The following is a 19,260-nucleotide window of genomic DNA, read 5'->3' as shown; positions in this document are numbered from 1 at the left end:
CTTCTCCTGACATACAGAATTTCAGTTGCAGTCAGTGAAGTCATAGGTATGTGGGAAGACTGAATAGTTATACCACAGCAGTGATTCCCAACTGATGAGCAAAGTAGCCACTGTCGCTCAACAGACTGAGCAGTTAATGCCAAGGAAGCTCAATGGAAAGGGAGGCAAAATGTGTCAAGAGAGGAGGAGGGGAAAAAAACACAAACAAAAAACCCCAAATCAAAGCACTCTGCTAAGCCATCTTGAAGGTGGCTAGTGTCTATGCAAAATGTGGGATCTTGTAAAGGTCAGGTGTTATTATCCAATGAAAATTTAGAGTGCACTGAATAAAATGAATTAGTTGTTGTAAAGCCTCTAGACATTCTGGGAACTGAGCCAATAGGAACAGCAAATGATCAAACAAAAATAATGCTGAGAGTTCTTCTAGGAGAAAATGCAAATGTTGCTTCTTACAGCATCCTCGTGTAGCTCAAACAGCACCAAACAAGATGCAGACCAATGGCTTATAAATGCACTGTAAAGATTTATTTGGTTAAGCTGGGAGGTGGTGTGATCTGGTGGGATGTACCTCCATCCTTAGGGGATGAAACCTTGTGTACTGGTGTCACTTCTGCTTTAGCCTTGCTATGGGTACAGGGATCTTTCTTTTGAAGGTGTTAGTGAAATAAAACATTGAGGTGCAGGGAACATCATCTTCTCTTTGCTGGCATCAGTCTGCAACATCTTACTCTTCAAAGTGTCACTGACTCACTAAAATGTATTTTGCACACCCCCTCAATTCAGTCTTATAGCTCACATCAGTAGATTTCCCAGGTTTGGGTTGAATTATGACTCTCTGTGCTGCTGGAGGTTGTCAGTTTCAAGGAATTAGATCTTATATCAAAAACCACAACCTTTCATCTTGCAAACCAAAACTCAGCCCACTGGGTCATGCCATGAGCATGACATGCCAGCTGGAGGGACCACTGATGAGGCTGTGTCCTGTCAGGGAGGAGTCTCACCAAATGACACAGCTCTAGCTGACCCCATGTTGCTGGACAGAAGGTGACAACATTTTACAGAGCTACCAGTAGAACTATGGAGATGAATGAGGTGGTGGGGACAGTTCTGTGCCACTGTTACGCACTTTAGGTTTGGAGTTCCCGGGATCACCCACCCTAAGACCGAGATGTTGCTCCACCTATTTAAAAGAAACAGAGCCCAAACCTCAGTGGGTAGAGTAAACAAGGTGGCTGATTGTTCATACAAGGATTTGCCAGCTGCTTTGGGGATAATTGGACTTGGAAATACCTCCTTCGTTTTGATGGAATTTTACAGTAATTGCTTGACTCATTAGTAACTTCAGTGCACCGTCCCACTGACCCTAACAAGGTATCACATTGTTTGGAAGGAGGAATGATGCAGCGGGAAACTGCTTTCAACATCCTCTCCACAGACTGAAAAAGAGTATTTGTTAACACACTTTAAAGTTCCTTTCCTTTCCTGAAGCTGAAGGGCAGTGGGACTAGATATCTGATTCCTCATCTAGTTGGTGTTGAAATGTTCAGGTACCACAGTAAAAAGGGCATATATTTACCTAAGATAACACATTAATGCAAGTTTCTATTAGACCTCGATTTTCAATACATGCCTTACACTGATTAATTCAATCTTAATTTGCATTTAACAGCCCTAATGATTATATAGGTCAAGAAAACTAAAATATCTTTCTTCTCTGGGGTTTTCTTATCTCCTTAGAGTACGCTCGATTTGAGGCAAAAATCCATGACCTGCGTGAGCAGATGATGAATCACAGCATGAGTTCTGGGTCTGGCTCCCTGAGGACTAATCAGAAGAGGTCACTGTATGTCAGGTAAGCAGGAAGAGTCTTCTCTTGGGAATGTGTCGTCAGCTACCTCATCTATGCCTGACGTATGTTGTTGGTTTTGGCTCGGCAAGGTGAGAAAGAAGCCTGAGGAACTGCCTTGAAATGACCTGAGAAATGCATCCATCTTACAAGCATAGCACCATTGATGAGAAAATGATGGATAAAAGCCCTATTTGCCCTATTTGACCATTTCAAATAATTTGCAAAGAGCGTTATACTTTTGTAGTGATTTGAGTTTGAGATGAAACTTTATTAGCTCTGCTGATAACTGAGGTGGATATTGTGGAGTAATGGCACAACACGTTTCTGTGTGAGGTCTTGCCCAGACATGGAATGAGTGCTCTCAGAAAGAGCACCTTTTTGCCAAAACCTTTTTCTTGCAAAACACAAACTCTTATATGCTGTTCTAAATGCATGGCAATCTGCTGCTATCCCCTTGTGTATGTTTATCCATCAGTCTATGCTGCAAAGAATTTGCCATCTACCTAGAAAGATCAAATGTGCAGATGAAATGGTAAACGAGCTGCTGTCCTCAGCTTAAATGGTGTGGTGAATAACAAAGGAATTACCTTTGTAATTGACTGTTAGCAGTGGCTGTAGTTTCACTTTGACTGTATAAGTCTCTTGCCAGACTGGGTGTTACCCAATTGCCCCAGCAAAATCCTTGCTGTCACTCACACCTTTTGGGACTCATGGAGACTATGGGACTCTGTCAAGTCTTTTAATAATCTTAGTAATTATGCTTCTCCAGGCTTTCTTTTTCATTCTCCCCTTTGTCCCCTTCATCCTCCCCATGCTCAGCATATAATTCGAAATTCCTGACAATCATGAAGTAGAGGGAAGCAATTTGTCAGCCTCTAGGCAGTGATAATTATTCACAGGGGAGTTAATTCAGGTGATAACATTGCAGAGATCCAATTAAGGCTAAATTCTTCATTTTGTCATTATGCTCTCAGTGTGAAGGAGTAAGATAGCAGAAAAGGAAGGGAAAACATAAATGTTAGCATGAGGGGTCTTATTCTAATGGGCAGCAACCACATGAAGCACTAATTGGTACTGCTGCCAGATAGAGCAATGACTGAAGGGATTTGAATCACTCTTACAGCTGATGTTGCTGTTGGGCAAGGTCAGGTTAGAAGTGTTGAGGTTTTCAATGCATCTCTTATCTTCTCTGACCTGATGTAGTTTCTTCTCCAGACAAACATTTTGTTGGCAAGAGCTTTGGTCAGCTCCCTGAATTTGCATTTTATGAAAAGCTACAATTGTGTGTGTAAGGATGGATAGACCCAAGTTTCCTTCCTCGAGGTAAGATAGGGACCCAAAATTGTAGGAAGTAATGGTGCGAGAAGTGCAAGCCAGCAAGTGCAGGTTAATTGAGGTGCACCATAAAGAGCTAACAGAGGGTCTTGAGCACCTTCCTGCAGTTTGATCTGCAACAGAGCTTTATCCTCTCTCTATGAGCATCGACCTGGTAAGCTCTGCTGAGAACTGAGGCTTATTAACCTGCACTCTGAGCCACACTGAGATATCTGTGCTGCATCTGGACTAGCTTAGTTCTTCTGTACAGTGTTGCTCTGTGTGCACTGATGAGCCTGGTTTTCTGCTAGTTCATGAATTCTGGCTCTGGTCTGTCTCACTAAGCTGCTATGCCCCGGTGCTTCACTGCAGGAGTCTTTGATGTCTTAGCTGCTTATCTAAATAGCACTTCCCGAACCATAAATGCAAAACCTGTTCTTTTATTCCAGAGTTGTTCCAACAAATGCCCCAAGCCTCTGAAGCAGAAACCCACAAAAGCCTCTGTCACTTTTGTTAGCATTTACTTTTTTCACTCAAACCCACACAATTGGCTGTGTCCATGTCTGAGCAGCCTCTTTGAGAGGCTCTGTATCGTATATATTACCATGACGTGTTTGTAGTGCAGTAACACCTGCAGCATTGTGCCTGTTAGTTCAATTCACATACTCTCATTACCAAGGTAGCTTATCTCTATGTTAGGCACTAAGGTAAAATAAAAATGGGCTCAGAAATGTACTTGTTTTCAGAGATGAACATTTTCTCTTTATGGATAAACTCTTTACAGGCAGGGCCATGTAAAAAGCTAGGATCTAGCATTTGATTTCTATTCTTACAACTCAGGACATTTCTGTTTCAATGGATTATTTTAGTCAGCATGTGCAAGAGAGCTAGAGGCAAATGACCATATGTTGTTGTAAATCTCTAGCTGTAATGCCAAGTCTATGATTCAAGTTTGCTACTTTTCTTTCTTTGGGATGTAGTGATTTTGCTGTCCATCACTGAGTACGGCAAGCATGGTTAATTTTTAGTCAGAAAGCTGAATTGAAGCAAATCACTGTATTCTAGGCAACACAAGGAAATAAATTAAGATCGATACAGGTTGTCATAATTGAAAATAAGTGTCATTATCTGCTCATAGCAAAGCCAACAAAAGAGGGTGAGAAGAAGTAAAGCTACAGTTATGCCAGTGGATATGAAGTTCATTAGATGCAGGGTTTTCTTCTTTACCTTACAGTCTGTAATTTCCCCATCCAGCCCCTACTGAAAAAGCATAGCATTGAGCTATGTGAAAGTAGCTATATTAAAATAAGTGAGGCAAAATGTAATACAGGGTTAAAGGGTTGAATGTAGAAGTAGGTGGCTCAAAGCAATTAAAAGTCAGGAGTGTATACAATACAGGAAAGAGATCAGGAATTATTTGTTCAGAGAAATTGTGTAGCTCTTTGACACGATCTTTTGTCTCTACATACTCTGGTGTTTCAGATTTTTATTATTTTTTTCTTTCTTTATCCCAGTCTGTCTCTCTGACACCTTCAGGAATATTTCCCATTAATAATTTCCTGAATTCTTTTTTTTCAATGCTACCTGTTGCTTTTGTATCACAGACCCTGTATCTCTGTTTGGGATGTCATCAGAAAGTCCACAAAAGTAAAGGCAAAGCACGAGACTCCAGGGAAGGGTGGAGCCGTAGGAAATGCTTTTAATCCTTTTGGGAGCCCACAGCCTCTTTGAGGAAAATACAGAAAAAAATGCAGAGAGAATTGATAATAACGTGGAAAATTTTATTATTCATGCTTTGTTTGGTGGTGAAAGTGAATGAATTAAAATTGAATTCACTAACTGAAATTATAGGCTAAAGAAAATCTGCTATTACCATTTTTAAGTCATTGGGATTCAGTCATCAGCTCATGATCAACGAGGAGAATAAACAAATTCGTCACCAGCTAAACACTGTGCTATATACATGCATAGCAGGGTCCTATGCAAATTCATGTCTTCCTTTTTGTCTTTTTTGGCTCAAGGTTTTAAAATCCGCTCTTGTAAGATTATGTATTTGTTTGTCTTGAAATAAATACATCCTTTGCTCTGTCCTCCTAAGTCCATATCAATAGTCGAATTTTTCAGGATACATATGGTTACGATTGCTACTCTTTGGAAATGCCAGATCACATTATTTTACTCACAGGCTATGGAACATGACAGGCTTTTGAAGAGTTAAGCATCAGAGAAGTACAGTCCTTTAAAAAGTTTGGTGAACTGGAGCAGCCACTGAAACTTTAACTTCCATGCTTTGGAGGAAACTGAGAGCCTAAGTGGTTTTCCTGTTGTTTTACTAGATTATTCCTGAGCTTAAAGTACTTGTGCTAGATTTCTGTGGATAAGAGTGGATGCTTCAGTAATTGCTATGAGACATACAAAGAAAAGATTTTCAGGAGTTTTCTGGCATCCAAAACTGCCGTCTTAGAGTCTGGTGTTGGTTTATAGATGAAAAGTAGTTAGATACGCTTAGAATAAATAGCCACTGCACCATTCAAGCTTTATTCAAACCAGACACTTTCTGAAATAATGTTTATCTTTTAAAATTCCAGTTGTCTAAAGCCACAGCCAGGCACCATGGAGGTATATCACTCTGCAGAAATAACTCAAAAGCTTTACACACCCCCAGCCCTTTCACTGCAAGTTCTCTGTTTAAAATTTGTTCAGTACTGTCAGTGACCAAACATGATTTCATCTCATCAGGGTTCCTTGTTGCCATGTATGAAGGGACTCGTTGAGCTTACTGAAATGCAGCTCTTTCAACTTCAGCACTACTTTCAAATATATCAGTACAAAGTGAGTGGCTCTGAAGGTGGAAATGAAAATCAGGGCTGGGGCAGGACTGTATCCAGAGGCAGTGTCAGAAGAAGTGTTTCTGCAGCTGTCTCTCCACTCTGCAGGGAAGAACAGTACAGTGGGAAGTGAGCCCAAGGGCTCTTCCCAATAAGATGAAGAAACTTACAATCAACTCTTTTGTTTCCAGTCTTTGTTGCACTATTTATGAAAAATGTGCACAGTGCAAGGGAGTGCCTCTTATTCTGGTCTTCTTCTAATTGGAATTAGTTGTTAGCTTTTCATAGCTTTGACAGATATGTGCAGTACAAACCTACAGCATTATGTGTTAAAAATGTGTGTGTTCTGGTTCATTCTTTATTGAGCCATGAGGAAGAATCTGGAGATTCGCCATCACAACTTAGCATCAGTAAAAAGGAAGCCAAAGCCAAGATACTTTTGGTGGTTTGCTCTGATTCCCAGCACAATGGATTCTCCATTAGGTATTAGACACCTTTATACAAAGTTCCTGAACTTAGAAATTAGCATGTTGCCATATCATGGAATCATATAATCATAGATGGTTTGGGTTAGAAGAGACCTTAAAGATCATCTAGTTTCAAACCCCTGTCATGGGCAGGGACATCTTCCACTAGAGACTTTGATTTTCAACAGATCACAGAAATTCTCAGTTTTTAATTTTTCAGAGCTACAATTGAAATTCAGTTGAGGCAATTTGTGAAGATTGAATCTGATATCTAGGGCTGGTTTTATGCAATGTCTGTTGCAACCACTGTTTAATCTTCTTGTCTTCTTTGAGGCAGTGAAACCCCACAGGCTAGTGAACATCAGGTCAAGGCTCCATGGGCAAAATTCTCCTGGGAATCTGCACGGCCAGTTGCAGTGCAGTCTGAAATCTGCCTGAGAAATGTAATTCTTGGAGATATGATGGTAGTGAAACATGAACACGAAATAACATCAGTCTGGGTGATGGAAAGCTCTGCTCTGTATGTCTGGAAGGAAAAATGCAGTGAAAATATAATTGCACCAGGGGTTTTCAGAGGGAGATACTGAGGATATCAGAGAGAAGTATGAATTGGTCATAATTAAATACTCATTACAATAAAAGAGAATTTTTTTGAGAGAGATGTGTGTGTATATATATATATATATAAAGGAAATCCAAATGGATACATTAGTGTTAATTATATGCTATATCTACATACACATTGCAAAAATCTTCACTTAAGCTAGTTGCCTAGTATCTCTCTTGAGTCAGTGGAGTGCACTTGGCACTTTCAGAGTACAATTCATGTCATCCAGAAGTAGACATCTAAAATTGCTCAGGTGAATCATGCCCTAAAAATGTCTATTTCTCACAGTTGAATGGAAGGAGCCTCAGGTGATTAGCTGAGATGTAAACATCTATACTAGAGACACTTCAAGTTGAGTGACCTGAATCCCACCCACACTGCAAATATTTCTCTTTTGCTCTCTCACACACACACATGAGTGTTCATGCACATATCTAGAAGCATCAGGCTTCTGACTGTTGTCTGTCCATTCTTCTGCAGCATAGCTTTGAAACACTGACAGTCTTGTTTATTTGGGCTGTTTTTTTGCCCATCTACTTATTCCCCAGGATTCTTTCTAAATTCATTTGTCATTTTAGTTAGCACTACTGGGGATCCACAAACACTCAGTACACAGTCATCAAGCTGGATGAGTTTATGACTCCAGCGTCTGGGAGCATCCAAACTGCAGTTTCTTTCAGGTTTTGCAGCACTGTAGGTCAATACAGATTTCTGGAGAGCAAATGTGAGTGAGGTTGGCACCTAGACATTATTTTTTTGTTTTAATGAGGAAATAGCTATAGCTTACATAGCCATGCCTGTATTTAATGGCATGATAGAATTATTAGAATTCCCTTTACTGGACAGTAAGTGGATGAAAATGGAATTTTAGTACCATTTTTTCACTTACCTCAGATTCCTGGGCAATTGAACGGTCCAAATTGTAGCACAGGATGAAAACATGCATTCAGAAAATGTGTCATAAATAACATAATGCAGATATGTTTGGAAATGGACAGATAGATACTCACACAAGCTACATTTGTGAAATGGCTTATTGGACTTGAAATTCCTTTTCACACTGGAAATTTTGGAATGTTGGAATGTTATTCCTTTCACATGTCCTGGTTAAGTAATAGTTTCTGAATATTCAATTACTACTTTTTAGCAGCTCTTTCTCTGAAAATCAGAGCCTTTTCTAGATTCTCCTGGCACAAATATTCTCACTGGCTTCAGTGAGAACAGCTCAGATTCAGAACCAAGGACATAGTGTAAATCGTTATTTTTCAAAGCAAGGAGAGTCACTCAGTGTGCTTTAGAGACCTTTTCCCCAGGGGGACATTCAAGAGCTGAACCAGTTCACTGAGTAACTTCATTCAGGTCTTCACTAATTATCAGAAACACTGAGGAACTGGGAAGGATGAGGGATATGCTGGAATACCTAACAAAATGGGAACTAAATCCAGTAGTTGTTGGACTTATTGTTGTCATTGCATTGAATTTCATGTTTAGAGCAAAAGCATCTGTCTTGCAGCACATGTGATTATCTGTGAAATGAAGGAAGATGAAATCAACTGTCTTTGGCAAAGCAAATACAATATTTTCTTGCAAAGTTCAACCTTTTTACAAAATTCAACCTTAGAGGCATTTGCAAAAATTACCATGTTCATCATTCTGCTGCTAAGAACAGAGCAAATGAGAAATTAAAAATTTCAAATGAAAATTGAAGAAAAGAGAATATCTGGAAAGGAAGTGTTTTGTTGGGTTTTCTTTTTTTTTTTTTTCAGGAGGCTTCTTGCTGATGGGAACTGTGAGCATTTCACACTTTTTTATATTATGTCTGTGAAATAATCACAGGTCTTTAACCGAAGTGCCCTAAGACTTACAATGCAGATGCTATTGCCAGCTGAAAGATGGATGTGAGAATTATTAATCTTGGACTACTCACAATACGAAGGCCTTCAGGTTTATAGTCTGATGGCAGTCTGCTAAAAAAAGCCCCTAAAATGTGATGCTATAAATACAACAATATGTCTCACCAATACTCTAGGACTATGTAAATCGATACATTTGATATATTGTCAGTTGAAACTATTAGTAACCTCACAAGCTATTACACTTTTTCCCTGCAGTTACTGCATTTCTTACTCATCTGATACTTTTTTGCAGCATTGATACTAATGAACAGTTAAGGAAAAAGGATGTTTGTTTGCAATTCTTAATAACATTTCACAGACAAAGACGAAGCAGTTAATGGAGAGTGAAAACTGAACATGTAAACACATCAGTCAAACAGTCTCATCTCTCATCTGACACCAGCTCTTTCCTTCACATCTTCATGTTTATCCTATCTGCTGCTCTTAGGCACTGGCTGTGTAATGAGTTCAGCTGATCTCTCCCAGAGATGCAGCGCAAAGCATCATTAGCTGCATCATGAACAGACAGCCCAGCAAGCCTTTTATCAATGGGTGTTTCTCCAGCTGGGTCAAAACGGGGCAAAAAGTGGATTTATTTCTATGTGGTTGTGGCTTTGCACATCATCTACTACTTTGTGTTCAAAATTTTGAGCTAATGAACACAGTGCTGAGCACCTGGAAGGACTGAGCTCTGTGTGAATCAACCACAGCCTGCAGAAATCTGAGATAACACGTTCTGCTGAAAGTTCAGAATAGAAAACAGAATATAAAGCAGCTCCTTATCGAAGCCATTCTTGCCTAAGTCATCTTGTCTTCATATTTTCAGTAAAACTTGTTGTATTTTAAATTACTGGCTGAGACCTGGAATCATGTCCTCAGTGCTGAATTATCAGTGCCTGGTGTGAAAGAGCTTTTCTGTTAGCAACTTCAGTGGGCATAAGCACTTCTGGCCATTTTCCATATTGTTCTGTTTCATAAGTTATTAACATAATGTCCCAGAACAAGTAATGTGCTTGACATGATGTCTGCTCTACAGAAGCAGCACACCTTTTTCTTTTCTTAAGAGACGCCTTAATAGCTTTTCATTGCACATATATTGTGCTTTTCCATTCTCTAGAGGGATTGCCTGCTTCCTGCTTCGGAGACTAGCAAGTGTCAGACAGAATAATATCCAAGCCAGAAGATGATGAGGATGAGGATCTTGGCCTCATGTGGGCATAGGATTTGTTTGAAATTTTTATAACCAAGATAGACACAGTTTCAGCCTCATTTCTAAGCAGAAACTCTGAACATGATCCATCAGTGCAGGGGGGGCACGTGAAAGTGAAGGTAAACTGTCTGTGGCTTAAAATGGCTGAAAGTGAGTCAGCAAAACATGCATTTAAGCTGTGTCTGTTCTCTGTGAAAAAGCAGTCTTATCCAACAAATAGTTGCTTATGATGTTTCCATGTCAACAGCTATAATAGGACACTGTCAGTTTGTGCAGCTCTCAACTGGAAAAGCACAAGACAGTAGCTTAGACCATGAACATAGAGAAGGAAGCCTATTGAAATAAAAGCTGTGTGAATACATTCAAAAGTTGGAAATCTGAATGTGTGCAGTTGTACACAGCACAGTGGCCAATATGAGAGGAAGAAGATGCTTGGCCCTATTGAAGAGATTTCTACCTGAAATCTTATACAGAAAAGCCATAAAGCCACTGTAGAACAGGCTCTCCAAATCAGCTGTGTTAAAACAATGCTGAGAACAGTGTGAAACAGGACATGACACTGCTGAAAAAGGTAGTGGGAATTTGCATGCAAAGCTCCTTCCAATAACAAATGAGGAGCATCTTTGGTCTCACTGTAAGGAAGTCCATGTATGAGGAGGGAGCCCAGTCAAATTAAGTGATGAGGCTAAGTGGGACCAGTAGGCTTTGCTGACCCTTCTACTTCTCACTGGAAATAGAAATTACTCTAATAATGCTCTGGTGAGCCTGGGAGAATGTGGGGAATTGCCAACCTGAATTTGGGATCATAAGGAGCAACTCCATTTGGTTATTCCTTGCCATCCCACTCTTGTAACAGGGAAAAAAGTACTGATCAAGTCCTCCCAGGCCTCACTGACATTCCTGTTGAGTAAACCCTGGTTTAGAAGCAGCCAGTTTAGTATTTCTGCTGTGAGTAGTGCTTCTGTAGGACTGGTCCATACTCAAAGCTGCTGTCCAGGGGGGCCCAACTCAGCTTGCCAGCCCCAGCAGGTCTGGCACTGCTTGCCCTGTCTCTGTCCCTCTTGTAAACCAGTCTTGACAAGTAGGGTTTGATCCTCTCTGAATGCACCTCAGATTCAGAACAAATAGAGTAAAAATTATTTCAGAGATTAACATATCTCTGTGTGTGTCTCTGTATTTGAGTGTGTACATCTGCATTCTGCCATGTCTCCAGCTTCATCTCTTGTGAAAACTCTGATTGTGTGTGGCTCATGCTTCTCTTGCAAATTCTTACTCTAATTGCTTTATCTACAAATGTAGCAAATAAAAGAAGACTATCAAAGTTATCTGGTGAAGAGTTTGCCAGATGTTCCTCACCAAATAGGAATTATAATAATTAAACATTCACCCACTTTCCATAGATTCTATTTCTTATGCTTTTTAATTTACCTTGCAGGCAGCCACATTCCTTCACCCAATATGTTGGGCTGCTACAATTTTCAACACACCTGCTAAGCACAGCATGTCTACTCCTGTACAATCCCCTGCTTACAGAGAAGGCAATAGCACACTGCTATTTCTGCTCCTACATCTTCCTCTAGTTGATTAAAAGGGTCCTGGCACAGTGGGCAGCAGCTGAAAGCTGTGGGGAAAAATTAGGGCAGAAAAAGATACTTAACAGTATAGAAGGCTTAGGGGTTTTTACAACCTCATGTTTCCAACAACTTAGATTTTAGTTATAGCAGGTTGGAATAGTTTTTACCTTAGTGTGCTGCTAATGAAAGTTGTCCTTCCCATTTCCAAAAACTATCAATATTTATTTCAGTCTGGGAGCTGGAAACATCTGTAATCTTTTTCTTTTAAAAAGCACTATCTCTGCCAGACAGACTTTTTCCTCTTGATGTCCTTGAGACATTTTAGAGTGCAGGTAGAGGCTGCAGATACCCGCTGGAGTAATTACTCCTTTCTGCAGGGACTGTAAGACCATTTGGAGAGAAATGGATCATAGGTTATCAATGACAAAATGAAAGCACAGCCTAATGGCCATCAAGCAGTATTTTGCCACTTTCTTGCAGATGGTTCAAGATGCAAAGCCATATTTCAGTCCTTTCCACTGTTCCCGTCTGTACTCAGCCAGTCATGCTCCATGTTGCTGAGAACACTTCAGGAACTATTCTTGTAAAAGAAGTAAAGCTTAGATTTGAAAAATGTCTAAGGTTTCTTCATGTATTTATGGACAAGGAAACAAGTAACTTTGTGAACCCATCTTGAAAACAGATTGAGACCAGACAGTGTCATTGACAGTATCATTTGCAGTAGCACTGCAGGAAACAAGGTAGAAGCAATGTTTCTAACAGGGTTTGCAGATTCAAAATGCAATTGCCCTTTCAGTATAAGTATTGAAAGTTATTTTTCCTTTTCTGTACTGGCTGGCAGAGCATTGCCACATCCACAGAGAGATATTGTGACAAGGCTCTGCTGCAGGAAGAAACTGTGGATGTAATGTCCCGAGAGATGTCCTGCAAAGTACATTTGCTTAGAGTTATTCTGCCCAGTGTCTCATCCAGACATGACATTACAGACACATTTTTATGACACTGTTATTAAGTATCCACTTGTTATTAAGTTAATAGCAAATTTATTACATTTTATTGTTTAGGTCACTGGTGTCTGGTCCTGATTTCATACTTGGTCTTCTTTACAGAAAAAAAGGGTGAGCTATAGGGATGTTGGCAAGGTCAGAACAGGGACATGAGCAAGGTCAGACCTAGGTTCCTAAAGCATCTGCCAGAGTTATGAGTTGCAGCATGACTTCAGTGCGTGGCACTTCTTCAAATCTGACTTACACAGGTTTCATTCTGCTTAAGTTAGCCCCAATTAGACTGCAATTAGAGTCATCAGTCTTTACTCTGGTTTCAAGTTAGAATCATGAGATGTTCACAGAGTAAAAATAGGAATTTCTCTTTCATCACTGGTATTTACATGTGTATTCATCTTGAAAGCCTTGTGAACTTCAGCAGATCTTTCAGCAAAACTGAACTGGGCATGAATTTTCTTGATAAGTCTTTCAAAATCCATTCATCTAGTTATACTTTAATAAATTAATTAGAACATCAGTAAGAAGAACAAAAGAATTCGTAGACATGGACCATTAGATGCTTCATTTCAATGTCTGGGTTGGACTTACTAGCTGGCCAAGATCTGGTGAATACTGCTAGAAGGTGATGGCTCAATTTGCAGTCCACAGCTCACCACATCTCCTGATGTAGGTGCAATAACCTCAGATTATTAACGCCTCTGCAAAACAGATTTGAAACCTGGCAACCAGGTGAGTTTCACTGGTTTAGTGGTAAATAACTATTCTTCCCTGTAAAACTGATCTCATTCATCAAATACCTGCTAATTTCTTTCAATTTTTGAATGATATACTATGTTTTCACACAGGCCAAGAAGTATGACCCTTTATTATGGCTACTGTGTTAATGCAATCATCTTTTATTTTCTTGATGCTTTCAGGATTGTAGTTTAATTTGTATTATTGTTCTATGCTAAAATTCAGAATATGTTTAAACAGATCACGATTAGAAATACAGGGTTTTCTTTTAAATGTCCTCAGTGATCAATTTATCTGCCTTTGTCTGTCTGCTACACCATCAGCACGTTCTTTTAGAAAAGCTTACCTGTAGGTTTCCTTCAAGAATATCAAAACAATTCTAAAATTTGGATAAAATTCAACAGATAATTTTGCCTTTAATGAGGATGGCAACAGCTTTGGCTGCAAGAAGTCTGGAGAAAAAGGATTTAAAAGAAATAACCGACAGGATGTTTTTCTCACTGGAAGTATGAAAGAACAGGCAAATTGACTGAATTAATGACTTGAAAATTATCCATTGTAATGCAAGGATCATTGCTGAATTTCGAGCCTGTAGAAAATGGGGTTGTTTTCCTCTCAATAGAGTATGAAAGTCTTGTATGGTAGATGTATTTTCAGCTACTTCAGTTTTAATTCCTCTGTATTGCCATCCTAAAGACATCAGGCTTGGACAGACATAAGAATATATTCCATTTTAATGTGGACAGTGTGCTGAAGGATTAAAGTTGCCTTTCCCTAAACTTCTTAGTTGCTATAATTTCCTATTTAGGAGCAGCAGCTCCTAATTTGCATTAAGACGAGTGAAAGGAAAATCCCTGCTTTGTTTGGCATTTGAGTTTTTAGGAAAGGACACTTCAATTATACTCAGATTTCAGTGCTGCTTTTTCAGGAAATTTTATAAAATATTAAGCTGCTGAAATTGTACTTTTAGTGTTCCATCTATGGAAATGCACTACCAACCCCAGCATGTTACACAAAAGATTTGCATTCATTTTTCTACTTGCTTTGAGTTCTAAATATATTCCAGAGCTACCAGAGACATCAATTTGAAATGAAATTTTGTTATCTTTTGGAAGAGCAGACAGATAATTATATGAAATATTGGAAATACTCTCAATTTCTTTATTAAATATTCTGTAGTAATTATGTCTTCTACAAAATCAGTAAACCCTATCTGCAGTCAATATAACCAGTGGTAATGTGGAGTGAATCAAGGAGCCATACACTGCCGTAGCTCAGACAAAAATCTTAGTCAAACTTACTGTTTAGAAGTTCCCTGCCTGTTTAAAGAACACAAAGAATTTTCCATCATATCTGAGTTCTTCCTCCAGGAAGTGGAGTCACACTGGAATTGAGTAGCTCAGATTCTGCCTTGACTTAAGACCTAAAGATACACAGTTATGTTGTCAGAGAGATATGGAGTGATGCTGGAGCACTACTACTGCTGGAGCTGTTTGTTCATTGTAGGACACTCAATTGCAGTAATCAGAGATAAATAGATTTTGAATAAGTCATCTCAGACTCTTTAAGTCACCCAACTCTGAAGAATCTGACATCAAATTCTATCTGAAATTTCTGAATTCTATGTGTAAAAGAGGTTGGGGTTCTTTCATTGCAGCCAAAATGGATGTTTTTCTAGTGGGATCAGAAGATTAGTTCTAATGCTTCCATTTCAGGTCAGTATGACCTAGGCTCTGATTGTACTCATGATGTGTCATAAACAAGAAAACACCAACAGGTTTAAGGAAAGGATAATTGTCTCTGTCTCTCCCTGATTTCTGACATGTTATTGAGGTACTGGAACCACAAACCATGAGGAAAACTCCATTGAAAACACATCACGATATCCATTTCTCTGAAAGCACGACATATCTGGCCTTCCAAATATTTCTGCTAGGAGAGGCAGAACAAAGGAAAATAAAACTAAGGTGTTTTCAGTGCTGTTACTTCTCTGCAAACCTTTAGCCATCTAACTCAAGGACTTTGTCTTTTCAGTCAGCGGAATGGGAATATTTCCTGTAATTGTTTCTTTATTGCATACCAAAAAGGCTACACCCACAAGACAGGTTCAGGAAAACAACATTTGTGCTCTCTTAGAGTACTGCTAGAAAGTAGACCTGCTGATATTTAGGTCAAACACTTCAGTAAGATTCTCTCTGAGTGATATTTATACCAGAAACTTTGCAATATCTCAAAGTGAAACAATGGATATGTTTTTTGTATTGAGCTTTAACTCTGATCATACTCTGAAAATACTGTGTACATGGCAGTAGGACTTTATGGGGTAAAGAACATTTTAAAAAATCAGCTGTGCATACTGTTCATGGAAGAATGAAGCACAAACAGAAATAATTTAGTGTAATTCGATCTGGAGAAGTACTTGTATAAAAATACACTTTTTAAATAATCATGGTAGGCTGGGACTTAAAGACTGTATTTCTGTGAATTATTTTTTTCTCCGTGTATATACAGAATAATCTAATCATCCCCAATTGCAAGAATAATTGAAACTTTATTTGCAGTGATTAGCTGATTTTAGAATTTATTTTCTGATTTCTTAGCATTTTTCACTGATAAAAGCAGTCATCCATGAGCAAGGCTAAAGTTTCCTCTGCCCATATTTTGCCTGACATAGATTTCCCTAATGGATAATTAATGGTAAATTTGCCTTGTTAGAATAAAAAAATAGATGTTTATAGTTTTGAGTTGCTGAGAAATCATGCTCTGTAGAAGGGGGCTGTTCTTTATATTTCCTGAAGGCCTATCAAATTGTACCTCATGCATTTTTGGAGGGAGAGTATTTACAGTTAATTTGCAACTTAAAATTACAATAATTGAATAATTATGATAGACTTATAGAACCATAGAAAAGTTTGGGTTGGAAGGGACTTGAAAGACCATCTAGTTCAAACTCCCCTGCCATGGGCAGGGACACCTTCCCCTAGACCAGGGAGCTTAAAGCTGTGGCTTTCCCAAAACCAACCCTTACATGCTTAGCCAGCATTTCTAAATTACTCCTGTGTAGCTTTCCCTGTACCACCCCTGGGTGCTGCATTTTTGCCAATAACAGTGTGTCAGCGATCAAGCATCACACAGCAGTATTTGCCCAGTAGCTCAAATTTTTAGAAAGCTCAAGTTGCGTCTTTCCTTTACTCATGTTTTATCTGTTCTCTAGGCATTAAATCACAGAATCAGTAAGGTTGAAAAAGACCTCTGAGATCATTCTGTCCAACCATTAGACTAGCAGTGCCAAGTCCACCACTAAACCGTGTCCTTGAGCTCCACATCCACACAGCTGTCGAACTCTTCCAGGGATTTCCCAGAAGAGAGAAATGATTCCAACTTTTCCCTCTTCTGCAAGATAGTTTCCATCATGCCTTTCTTTATGCTCTAATTGGTTAACATACCTGAAATATACATATGAGCTGAAATTATTAATATCCCTCTGTTCTGTGCTTGTTCTGTTCATCTCTTTAATGTTGCATTTGGGTGGTTCCAGGACTCCACGTGCTTCTCCACAGTATACTTCAGGTACCTTGGGTAAATTTCCATGAGTCCTTTGATGAACTACAGACAACTTACTAGGCAATCAATTATCTAAGACCTCATCAGTCACACTTCTCAGCTCTTCATTACTTCAGTGGCACAGCTACAGTGGTTACATTTCACATCTTTCAACTCCTCACAGCCATGCTTTTGTGTCTGCCTGGAACTCCGAGTGAAGAGTACTGGATTTTGGGTGTCTAGGACACAGGCTGAAATGCACAAACCTAGAGGATGTTCACTGTGATTGTAGTCACAGGCATCTTTTTTTTTTTTATTATTTGCAGGGGTGCGTGGTGAGTGAGGAGCAAATTAGTGAGTTGCCACTGCTCAATACTTGTTCCCCAGGGCAGAGTTTTGAAATAATAGTCCATCTCTTGATAAACATTTCCACTCTTGCAGTCCAGTTGTGTATTTCAAATGATTTTTACTAGATTAATTTGGATTCAGTTCCTTCTGCTTTTCAAAAAGAATGGGATTACATTTCCCTAATATATTACTCTATTCAGGTTGCTGCATCAATATGCAACTAATGGTAATTGGAAAAAATAGACCTTTATCAATTATGGATCTTAGTGTTATAAGAATCCTGCCAAGTTGAATAACATCACAATTCATTTTGATATAACAAGAGCATCACAATAAATTCTCATCCATTCAGTGATCTGGCCAGTTTCTCAAATTTCATAAGACATCAGTTAAAACATAATTAAACCATCATAAAGGCCTTCTGTTTCTGGTCTCTCTTCTCTAACAATTCACCCTTCATAATTAATAAAGTGGGATGAGGAAACAGATTAATTTTAACTACTTGAAAATGTGTTTCTACACCTAATGCAATACATAAATAATGCTGTTTCAGCAGCATTTCTTTCAGAATCATCTTAACTGGAAAGAAAGAAATGCTTAAATTTTAGCAAGGCATGGTAGTGTCATAGTCCCCATCTTTTAATGTTCTGATTTTTTCAGGCTGTTCCAGACCTTTGTAATAATAAATCTTGCCATTGCTACACATCACTCCTACCTTATTTTAAATCCTGTTCTCATCCATTCCCTTATGCTCTGTAGGCAGGAGATAATCTCATTTTATTTGGTAAACCTCTAAGTTTTGTTTCATAAAACTCAGGACTGAGCTACTCCTCTTAATGACAGGGAGCAAAAAAAGTGAGCTTTAAGATAATCCGGTTTGGTGACAGTCTGTGAAAGAGGGTAATACATTTTTTTAGGACTTTCCAGTATTTGGTTTATTGTGTTATTTGTGCAGCAAATAATGTTTTTTACCTCTTTTTTATCTCTTAAGGGAAAGAGTAAGAGACTTCTTTCCATGACACCATTTTTAAGTGAATTATTGATTTATTTTCACTGATCTCACTGCACAGTGTTTAAGGAATTGATGTTGCCATTCAGCAACATGGCATATGCTTGTTCTCCCCCAAGCCAATACAAAGCAGGTCAAACCTTGAACCACCACTCTCCATACTGAATAGTCTTCAGTGTCACTCAGGGAGAATTCTTGGTCCAAGGAGAGAATTTAGAAGTATGTATAAAAACATTGTTGCTGATTGATGGGGGGAGAAACTTGGCGCTGACTTTGCTAAAATGCTAAAAGCATTTTCCAAGGTGGCTGTAGGAAGAAACAATTCTCAGGGTGAGGATGCAGAGGCAGGGAGTGTAACTGACTCAAATATTGCCTGAAGAAATTAGAGAAATGCACTCAACTTCCAGGCCATTTTATGAGCTACAGGAGCCCAGCTTTGGCATCCCAACATCTCATAATACATGGTCCACAGAGGGGGATCCAAGGTGCATAACTTAGTTACATAAATTCTGTGTACAGTAAATGGAAGTGTTGAGTAAGGAATTCAGTTTTGCTGTGCTAAGCAGGGAGCTGGGCCAAATGCATTCTTAATGGAGTTCCCTTATGGAGCACAACAACACCTTAGGGGATGGGCTGAGTTCAAACATGCTGCCCTGGATTTAGTTTGTGGAAAAAACTAAATGCTGGAATATGCTGGAAGTGAATTCTCACTCTTGCTGTAAGCCTGGCTTCAGTCACTGTATTAGGTACCAAGTCTTCAGGAATTTGAGACCAAAGTTGCACAAATGAGGATAGGCATTTTACTGAGCAGCAATGTTGTTTAAAATGTAAGAGGGAGAAATGGTGGAGATCATGATTTTCCTCACATTTTGCAAAA

The 19,260-nt window shown here is 39.0% G+C and overlaps 1 protein-coding gene across 16 annotated transcripts in view; it reads left to right on the top strand.

Moving 5' to 3' along the window:
* DLG2 (discs large MAGUK scaffold protein 2) overlaps positions 1 to 19,260 on the top strand; it is a 981,187-nt gene that overhangs the window by 889,197 nt on the left and 72,730 nt on the right. For all 16 annotated transcript variants that reach the window (XM_085065660.1, XM_085065786.1, XM_085065682.1 and 13 more), the window contains one exon: positions 1,738 to 1,852. In XM_085065660.1, coding sequence (XP_084921786.1) covers positions 1,738 to 1,852 — 115 coding nt within the window. The remainder of the gene's footprint in view (positions 1 to 1,737; positions 1,853 to 19,260) is intronic.

Source organism: Lichenostomus cassidix, chromosome 1 (genome assembly GCF_008360975.1).
Source record: "Lichenostomus cassidix isolate B80296 chromosome 1, HeHo_3.0, whole genome shotgun sequence".
Classification (NCBI taxonomy): domain Eukaryota; kingdom Metazoa; phylum Chordata; class Aves; order Passeriformes; family Meliphagidae; genus Lichenostomus; species Lichenostomus cassidix.
This window is presented reverse-complemented; position numbering and strand designations above follow the sequence as displayed.